At 39.4% G+C, this 10,388-nt stretch overlaps 1 protein-coding gene across 1 annotated transcript in view; it reads left to right on the top strand.

Annotated features, from left to right (window-relative positions):
* The first annotated feature begins 612 nt into the window (after nt 1–612).
* IPO5 (importin 5) overlaps nt 613–10,388 on the top strand; it is a 55,034-nt gene continuing 45,258 nt past the window's right edge. The window contains exons 1-6 of the mRNA XM_063304831.1: nt 613–787; nt 4,666–4,746; nt 6,745–6,937; nt 7,926–8,028; nt 8,918–9,014; nt 9,455–9,559. Coding sequence (XP_063160901.1) covers nt 695–787; nt 4,666–4,746; nt 6,745–6,937; nt 7,926–8,028; nt 8,918–9,014; nt 9,455–9,559 — 672 coding nt within the window. The 5' untranslated portion in view covers nt 613–694. The remainder of the gene's footprint in view (nt 788–4,665; nt 4,747–6,744; nt 6,938–7,925; nt 8,029–8,917; nt 9,015–9,454; nt 9,560–10,388) is intronic.

The raw sequence follows: 10,388 nt of genomic DNA, 5'->3' as shown, positions 1-10,388 counted from the left end.
ACGCGTGTTTCGCCTGACGGGGGTCGCTCAACCCAGCTGGGACGCTCAGATTGGGAAAGACCGGCCTTGGCACAGGATTCCCGCAGCAAAGAGGCGCCTAACCCTTCATCCCTTTCAAAGGATGAGCGCAAAGCAGGCCGAGCCACGCTTTACCAAGGGCTGGTCCCGAGAGGGAAGTAGCGAAAGGGCACCCTAGCTGCTCCAGGAAACCTTCGCGGCTCCACGTAGGTTCACCCACAGGGGCGGCTCCCGCTCTGCCCCAGCGCTCCCTCTAAGCGCCGCGCAGCTCCCTTCCCAGCCCGCGTTTTTCCCGCCACCGGGAGCGCGGCTAACACAACCCCCTCCGGTGGAGGCGCTCCCAATACCAACACGTCCCCCGCCGACACTGCCCCAAGGAAAAGGCGCTGGAGTAACCTGAAGAGGAAGGGAAGTGACCTCACAATGGGGCCTTCCCGCCCAATCATAAAGCCCCTGCTTTGGCCGCCCAATCCTAGCACTGCCCCGCCAGACCGCAGCCAATGAACGCGCGGCATTCCGGCGCCGGCAGGAGGGGTTTGGCTGGCCAGGAGGGAGGGGAGAGGCTCCCAGAGCGCGGCGGTGGCGGCGGCGGCTCCGCCTTCCTGTGGTCGGTTCGCGGCCTGGCATCCCCTTCTCCCTCCTCCCCGCCCGGCTGGCCCCTCTCTCTTCGGCAGCCATGGCGGCGGCAGCGGAGCAGGAACAGCAGCAGTTCTACCTCCTTCTCGGCAACCTGCTCAGCCCGGACAACGTCGTCCGCAAACAAGCCGAGGTGACTCGCGCATTCGCGTGGCTCCGTTTCCCCGTCCTCTCTTCTAGCCCCAACGCGCACGAGGTTCCGCTCCCGGCCTTGCCTGTCACCGGCAGCCGCTCTCCGCGTTATTGAGGGCCTCGGCCAGTCCCACGTGCTCCGGCCAAGCCGGCGGCCGTTACAGCCGTTGGTCAAGAACGAGAGCAGAGCTTGGGGTGGAGAGGCCAGCTGCCCCTTTATCCTCCTCGCAAAGCTCCGCCGGGTCTCTCTGTCCGGCGGCGCCCTGCTGCTCTCCTTCGCCCACCTCGACTCCGATCCCCCGTTCGCACGCTCCCTCTCCCACCGGTAGACCCCGCAGAGGGTTTCTCTCCGTCACAAATGGGGTTTCCACTCATCCGCTCGCCTTTCCCTTCGCGGCGGAGCCGGCTTGTCTCCTGCTCGGTCCATATTTTCCCTGCCGGGGGTCCCTTTCCTCAGGCCTTGTTGCTGTCGTGGGCCCCTTCCTCTCCCATATCTGACGCCTCAGTCCTGACCCTTCCGACTAGAGCACCTACGACCTCCAACTCCTACCAAGTGCAGGAGGAACCCATAAATAGTCTCACTTCCTTTTTCCTCTCCCCCACCCGGGTTTCTCTATTCCCACCACCCCCTTTCTGGTTGGGATGAATGAGAATGATACTGTCCGTGGAAGAGCTTAGGGTTTCAGTTGATGAGTAATTAAACAGAGGTGGTAAGCTAACTAATGCATACACGTGAGGGAAACTCCTCGGCCGGTAGGCCGCACAATTGATCTCTGTTTCAACAGTGCGTATTATTGTGTGCTGGGCTTGGAAATGGTAAGGAAGTGAGGATTCAGAACTGGTCTTTTTATCCTCTTGAGTCTCCAGTGTATGATACTCACACAAGAATGAGCATTGTGACTGTGGTTAAGTTCATTTGCTGTAGGAGTTTCCAGTAGAAAAAGCATGGAGATATTTCAGCTTCCCAGAATATTCTGAGCTCAAGATGCTGCCCTTGAAATACAGGAATGATGCAGATGGATTTCATTAAGAACTAGCTGAACTGAAAATTAGATAGGATATTATTATTTCCCATGGGTTAGATTTGCAACCAGGGTTTCTTCTCACAGTGCAAGAACATGTTACACCTAATTGCTTTTTAACTGTTTTGTTCTGAATAGTCTCTATTTTTTCATTATATGTCACAATTCCAAACTACAGGATTTGTCTGTAATTAGTATAGAAGGATAATACTTTCTTCCCACCTGTAGGGCTGCTTTACATTCTTTGTTGTAAAAACGTAGTGGGGAATCTTTGTTCCTTGAAATAAATGGCAGTGTCTGGCTTAGCATTTTCTCATTGTATGGCTGTAGCTGGGCTTTTATCATTTACATCACTTGAGTGGTCAGCAGAGTTCAGCACATTCTTTCATTATGAATAGTTGTACAAAAAGCTGTTCTCAGTACCCTAATGTAAAACAATATGGTCTGATTTTTTTTTTCTGGATCTGAAATAGGCATCCTCCATTCAGAGTCAAAATTCTGCATATCAATGCAGTCAGTTTAAGTACTATTGATGGCAAGTCTGCTGAAAGTTAGACAGAAGAGGCAAATAGGGGAAAAATGTTCTTTGAGTTACAATTAGTGTGGGCAGATTCTAAGGAGCTCTGTGAAAGAAGTTGCAGAAAAAGGGAAAGACTTAAATATTGCCTAATGTGAAAATATCCCAATTCTACTGTGGCAGCTTATACAGTTCTTCCATGTTCTGACTACCCTATCTGAACAATTAAATGTTAGGTACAAAAAGTAGAGTATTGTTGCCTGGATGCTCTTGAGAGTTTCCAGAATCACTGGCTATATAGATCCTAACCATTACCTTATAATCTATATACACTGGAGGAGATCACTGTAGTGAAATCCTGAAAGCCCAGATTGATAAAGACTTTCAGGTCATGTGAATAGCAGTATCATATGAAGAGGTTTGTTAGCCAGTACGCTGACCATACCTGTATGTTAGGAGAAGGGAGAATCTTGTCTTTTTCAGCAGTGAGAGGTGTTCTAGTATTATTAGTGCAAGGATATGGCTGTCAGTGCAGGTTACTGAAATCATAGACTCCACAGAGCAGTGATGTTTTTATAAGATACTGGCTGGAGCACCATTTACTAGCATTTGCCCCTTATGCTATGCAGCAGGATGACATGTATTCACAGACTTTATTAACTCACTCACATCTATAAGGGATGAGATCCTGACTGCATATATATAACCTGTCAAGGCTACCATATTTATGAGGGTTGGGAGCATTTACCTTTAAAATCTGGTAAAAAACCAGTTGTTCAGAAAAGCTAATCTGGCATGTCTGGAATCTTTGCAAGCTGTGCACCTCTTATTTGCCTGAAGTAAGAAATTTAGGCAATTATTTCTAACCACTTTTAACCATTATGGTCATTTCTTGATTAATCTAATCATAGCTTTTAAGCTTTAGCTGCCAGAGCTCCACAAGATCCTGCTGCCAAAATTCAGCAGTAAACTTCCAAATAAATGCAGTATGATTTTTTTTTTTAAATTAGCTTTTAGCTAGAAATAAAACAGTTGTGTTGAGCCTGTAATCAAATAAAAACACTGCCTTGTCTGGTGATATTCAGAGTGCTGACTATCACTTCATGGCATAGAGCCTGGTTATTTGAGGGACCACCTGTGCCCCATAGTTTCTGCCTGTTCCACATGACCTGACAGAGTCACCATGCTCCAAATCTTGTTGTTTAAACAATGTCACCTTGCATTGGGCAGTGGGCCTTCTCTCTCATGGCACGTATGCTCTGAAACACCGTTCCTCCTGATATTCGCACAGCTCCCACCCTGGCCATTTTTAAATGAGCCCTTAAAAATCTAACCCTAGGCCAGAGTAGGTGATGAACCCCTTGTGTGATGTTTTGATTTTTTTTTAATGGCAGTTGCCTTTTTCTGAACTTCATCATCTTTATGAGGTATTTTCATTTAAAAAAAAAAACATTGTTGTGTCTTATAAATTGCCCAGAGTTGTAACAGATTCAGGCAGCCTATGAATCCCATAAATAAAGAAATATGTTATATCATTACATACCCAATGTGGCTTTCACTGGCTGAAAAAATTTAAACTGCAGCCTCTGGATGGCAAATGTTGCCCACTCATGCTGGGAAAGTAATAGACAACACTCCACAGCACATCAGTATTAGAACATTTGGCAACTGCTCCCCTCTAGATAACTTGGGCTATTTCCCCTAATCTGTAACCATTGGCCCTGATGGTTAGAGCATGAGGATTTATTATCCAGATCATCTGAAGATTACCAGGTTGGCTACCATTGTGACATATCATAGCTAATAATGTTGGTAATATGGTGTTCATGTACTTAAAAAAGGTAAAATTTGTGTTAAACTGTCTTAGGAAGAAAAAATAGAATTAAATAAAAGGAAATAAAGTTATAGTTGCTTTTAACTAGCTGCAACACATCTCCATGTGCTTTATTAGCAGGATAGTGTTTGAGAGGGAGAAAAAGGCTGAATCTACTTGAGTAAAATCTATATACTTTTTTCTCTGAAGCAGAAGAAAATCTTTGGGTGTCTTCCTGCTTCATATGCTTTAAAATACTTTTTGTAAATTAAAGGTTTTTTGTGAATTAGGGGTTCCTTTCATATTTATAATAGTTTCTCTGCTGTTTGTTTGACATTGTGAGGTACTGTATTTTGCAAAATATAGTACTACCTACTCCTATTGTTTTGAGTAAAATAACTACCTCTGTAGTAGATTTTTAGTAAATATTAAATAATTGTCTATTTAGAACATATCAAGTGGCTGATAAGTCTTGATGCATCATATTTTTTTAATGCTAACCTGATTCTGATCTTTTCTTTTTTTAGGAAACATATGAGAACATACCAGGCCAGTCTAAGATTACGTTCCTTCTACAAGCTGTCAGGAATACTACCGTTGCCGAAGAGGTATTTTTCACCCTAAGAAACTTACAAGAATTGCAGGAATGTTTTATGTTGTAAAACATGATTTTGTGATTGTGACTCATATTGTCATAGCATCTAAAGCGGAATATATTACTAACACTACAACTATTTTAAAGAACAAATGGTCAGGAAATTGCATCATTAGTGTTCACTACTGCTCCTGTATTGCTAAACCCTAACTCGTCACGTGTCCAGATTAGAAGCTTTCATTCCTAGTTTTGTGGCAAATCAGTGCTTGATATGGTAACCTTATAATTACAGAGTTGATAAATTCTCTGGATTTCACCTTTCTTTTCATGAACAGAACATGGCTTTCCTGCTTTCTCTGAGGCCCTCTGTACTTCCTGAAAATTTATTTCTGTGAAAAGGGATGAGGTTAGGAGGTCTCTTGGGAATGTTTTTCCACTGGGTGCAAGGGCTTCGAGATTTAGGAGACAGATGTAAAATATTACATCCTTTACTTTAATGAAGAAGCACCTTGAGCTCTAAGTCTGTGATTACAGTGAATTCCAATCTTAGTATTTCTTCTGGTAATCATCTTAAATAGCTCTTTCAGCTTAGGAAAGATTAAATGCACAGAAAGGGGAGATAGCATTTGTATGATATGCAGATAGAAAGCAATTTAAAATAATGAGCATCTATGTTAAGACTATTGAAAGTTGGGATATAAAATACATCATAGATTTCTTTCAGAGAAGATGATCTGGTATGAGTGGCAGCAAGAAGTGGAATCGTTAGTCTGTCGTTCTTGTCTGTGTTACATCATTTCATGCTAAACAGTATTTAGGAAATATACATAAGAAAATGTATTTGATAAGGGTTCATTTAAAAAGAATATTACTACAAATTGCACATACAACTCCTTATTACAGAAAGTGTTCAATAACATATTTAAGAATAAACATAGAAATTTTGACCAGAAAAATATTTTAATATATGTAACACGGAAATGGACCAGATATAATAAAGGAGTTTCTTATTATACCCGTTTGCATTTGTTATAGATTATATTGTGGATTATAAAGAGATACAAGAAAATAATAGTGGTACAAGTGATGTATTTGTGTAAGTTAAATTAAACATATGTTGATATATAATGCAGTCAATAATATAGAGACTAGGTCATCTTATCTTTTCTTTGTCACTTCCTCAGTTGCTTTTGGAAGAACAAATACAAGAGTGCAAGACACTATGATCATAATTTCTATATGATACAGGTGGAGATTGTTAATCAGTTCTCCATACTTTCCATTTTTGTGATCTTTAAAGCAGTAGTCCATTATGTTTATATTTTGGCTGCTAATTTGGTAGGGTTAAATGTTAACTGTCTCTCTTTCCCTGTCCATATAACTTACCATAAAGTTTTAAGTTTAACTGGGAGACTATTGTCTAATTGTGGGCCTTGTACAGACATGTATCAACTTTATTGATTATAACAGCATTGAAGACTAATTAACATCTGAGTTAAAATAACTGATATTTATATTGTCATAGCTGTGATTGGTATGTTTTTATTGACATCTGGGATTGAATTATTCTTACTCAAATTTTTAGTTCTGGAGCTGCAATTTTACTTCCTTTGCATTTCTTCAAATAGTAAGTCACTTGGTTATTTTAAAATAACACAATTTATTCCTCCAATTAGTATGATGGTTTGTACATTGTTCAGAAGTAATGTTTACATTTTAATGTATAATAGAAAGTCATTTCTTAATTTATTTACTACATGCTTCTTAGTTCATAGTTCTTTTGCTATAGAGTCAGTTGCCTTGTTTAGATCTTATATCAGCTATGGAGTGAAATAATTGAGCGGGGTGGAGTAACTAAAGATACCAAAAATAGATTGGCCAAGTCAGTGCTTTGGCTCAGTTTCTAGATTTTTACACATGTAAGAAAAATGTCCTTACAAAAAATACCACTATGTTGTATTGGGTTTTTTTTTTAACTAGAAAACAGTTTAATATGTATGTGTCTTAACAGGCTAGACAAATGGCTGCTGTGCTTTTACGGAGACTTTTGTCAGCTTCTTTTGAGGAAGTTTATCCAACATTACCCTCTGAAGTCCAGACTGCCATCAAAAGTGAACTGCTTGTGATTATTCAGTTGGAAACACAATCCAGTATGAGGAAAAAAGTCTGTGATATTGTAGCCGAACTGGCCAGGAATCTAATAGGTATAAAATCTATCTTATTTTGGTACAGGATGCATAAAAGAAGAAAATGTTGGCTGACGTGAGAGTTGGGAGAAACATTGTGTAGAAAATGCTCCTTTTCTGTATCTGCAGCTGGATTCATAAATTGTGCTAAGTCCTAATAGGGTTCATTTATCTTCAGCTTAGCATGTTGTGTAAACCCAGTTAATTGTGGTTTACTCATTAAAACATAGTTAACCCATGGCATAGTATAAGCTTGTTCAATAAAGCATGGTTTAGCCATGACATTAGTATATGTCTGAACCAGGAATGTATATTTTCCTTGTACTCTCTATCATGCTTTGGCTCCATTATTGGCTTTGAAATGAAGATAAAACTTTTAAATAACATGATTAAACATCTACCACTTTAAATATGCATTTTCATATTTAGAAATATTATCTTTAGATATGCTGCGCAAGCCTTGAGGAGTATAGCAATCCACAACCTTATGTGATCTCTGTGCAGCCTTTTCTGTTTGACATTAGTGAGTATGGCATCCCTGCACGTAACTTTTCTGCATTGGTGGAATTATCTCTTCTGAAATAATGGGGTATTCACTCAGATGTCTACTTTTTGATTTAGCATTTTGATTTAGCGAAACAGTATGCGACCACTGTACTTTCTGTATTATTGCTTCATGGGTGCTTTACTTACTCTCTTCCATTTGCTTTTTCCAACAGCCAGTGTAAGGTCAGTTGAAATCCTAAGTGTAAGGGTGGAGGTTAAGGTGCAACAGTTGCAGCTTTTCTAAGCGTTGTGGAATTTTTGTAAATACTTCTGACAACCATGCTAGGATATAGGAAAGTTCACCATGTGCACCAGAGTTCAGAGCTAATAATATATTGATGCAGAAGAATAGGCATCAGACTTCATTGTTCTAATTTGGTTAAATGCTGTGATTTCCATTTTATTTTAATTTAATTTTGAAAATTGTATATCTTAAATATTAATTTTCTCTCTCACTTAGATGAAGATGGCAATAACCAATGGCCAGAAGGTCTGAAGTTCTTGTTTGACTCAGTCAGCTCTCAAAACGTGGGATTGCGTGAAGCTGCTCTACATATCTTTTGGTATACAGTTGTTCTTAAATGCTTCATGAGGCCTTTATATACTCTGATATAAATTGTGAAACAAGGAAAGGCTGTCAGATTGTTTAAAGAGCTTGTAGTCCCTTTGAATCGCACACACTATGCATCTGAACATAGCTTCTTCTGTATCAAGCCCATCACACCCATGAGCATGTACACTCCCATGAGCATTATCTTTGTTTTATATTTTTTGAAATATCTGGTTTATAATCATATGTGGATTCTTCTAGCTAATCTCTTTTGCTTGGTCTTGCCAATTTAGTAGAGAACTTTGTATTCCAATGAATCCTAGAAAGTTTATAATCCACTCAAAATGTTGATTCAGCTAGACCAAATGACAAAAAAAATATTTTACAATACATTCAGAATGGAAAATTCATGAGTAAAACGGGGACAGGGGTCAGCTTAGCCACTTCTTTAGTTGGGAAATGCCCATCTTTACTATTTATTATTGAATAATTAGTGCAAAATTTATATCTTCATCTTGATTAGTCTTAGATATACAGTAGTACATTGCTTCTCAGCAAGGATGCACTTCAGGTCATAGAACTGCAGGAGAGTATGGTTTAGAATTTTTTTCTTAGCATATTTTAGTCCAGTTTTTTTAAAGAAGCACTAGGAGTACTGCACATCAGACAAGGAAGGTCCAAAGACTTGATTGATTGCGAGATAGTGAAACAAAATAATGGTGGTGGGCTTATTCTCTTGCATTTTCCATACAGAATAGTGTGCAATTTTGTTTAGATGGGCACTGAAAATCTCTTTGATTGTCTTCCTCAGTGGACTTAGTAATGAGAAAGAAGCAGCCACAAGTGAATTTTCAGTGTATTCTAGTAATTCAGTAAATGTACTTATTTTATTGTCTGTTTAGGAACTTTCCTGGTATTTTTGGAAATCAACAGCAGCATTATTTAGAGGTCATCAAACGAATGTTGGTGCAGTGTATGCAGGATCAGGAGAATCCAACGGTAATTCAACATTTATTTTTGTCTTTTAGTTTAATGCTGTTGCAAAAAAAAATAATAGTTCAAGGCACTTAAAATTGCACCTTGTTCCGCATTCTATTTAGTAATCTACATGAAATAACTCTACATTGAGATTATTTTAAATAAATGCTTCTAGAGAATTGTTGTGATCTGTTCTTCATAGAGCTGATTTTTTCAAGAGATTATTAGTTCAGAAGGACAAATTAATCCCCTGGAGAGCAGTATTTTCCTTGCCAAATCAGCAGAAATCTGGGGGCTGTAAATGTGCTTGACTAAAATCCCTTGTTGACTCTCCTTGGATTTGGACAGTTACTGTATATGCATTCCCTGTATTCCCCTCCCCTCTCTGCCTCAGTGTGCCCTCATCCTAGGACTGACAGAGTTAAGCACCGTACTGAACTGGTGCTTGGTTTTTCTTCTAGATCAGGACACTGTCTGCTAGGGCTGCAGCTGCATTTGTTCTTGCCAATGAGCAGAATCTTCCCCTTCTTAAACATTTTGCAGACTTGCTTCCTGGAATTTTGCAGGTAAAATCTCGGAAAATTATCTGAAGTATCTTGTACAGACACCTGGTGACTTAGGATGTTGCTGTCATTTATGTCGATAATACATGCATTTCCAGTGTATCTTAGTACAGTGTGTGATGCTCAAAATAATAGGGTAATTGTTTTAAAATATCAAATATTGTACTATAACGCATACAGTAAACGCAGCTTGACTAAACCTTAATACTCGGGAGCTTATGCAAGAGCAACTATTATATTCAAATGGTGCAAGGAGTAAAGTTTGAGAAATCAAGCAGTTATTTTTGTCAAGATCTGTATACTTTTCAATTTTAAAATCTAAGCCTTAAAAGTTAGTTTCAAGCTCTGCGTAGCACAATATGCAATGCAAAAATGGTATTCGTATAATAGAGAATCATCTGGAGGAGCTAAAGTATACACACACAAATGTATTTCTTGTTTGTTAAAATGTGCAGTAAGGTGTACAGTAAATCCTTCCTAAACTTGTAATCAAACACGATTATTTAAGGTATCTGAGAACAGAAAAAATTAAAAGCATGAACTGTGTTGATAAATAGCACGAGATATCAAGCAGAGATACACCATTTATTCTATAGCTAGTGACAGTTCCCAAGTTGACATATAGCCGCTTCATCTTTCTTTTCTGTCAGATACTCAGACACGTGAAATGATTGAAATCTGTTACCACATACACAACACTGCAACTTACTGGGTAGAAAAAGATACCCAAATTTCTAAGCAAAACTAAAAACTCTAGTTTTTCAAGAATGTATTTGTTTTAAATTTACACAGATGCAGTGTGGTGTCTATAGTGGTAACTACGTAATTCTGA

The sequence above is a fragment of the Candoia aspera genome, chromosome 5 (genome assembly GCF_035149785.1).
Source record: "Candoia aspera isolate rCanAsp1 chromosome 5, rCanAsp1.hap2, whole genome shotgun sequence".
Lineage (NCBI taxonomy): Eukaryota > Metazoa > Chordata > Lepidosauria > Squamata > Boidae > Candoia > Candoia aspera.
This window is presented reverse-complemented; position numbering and strand designations above follow the sequence as displayed.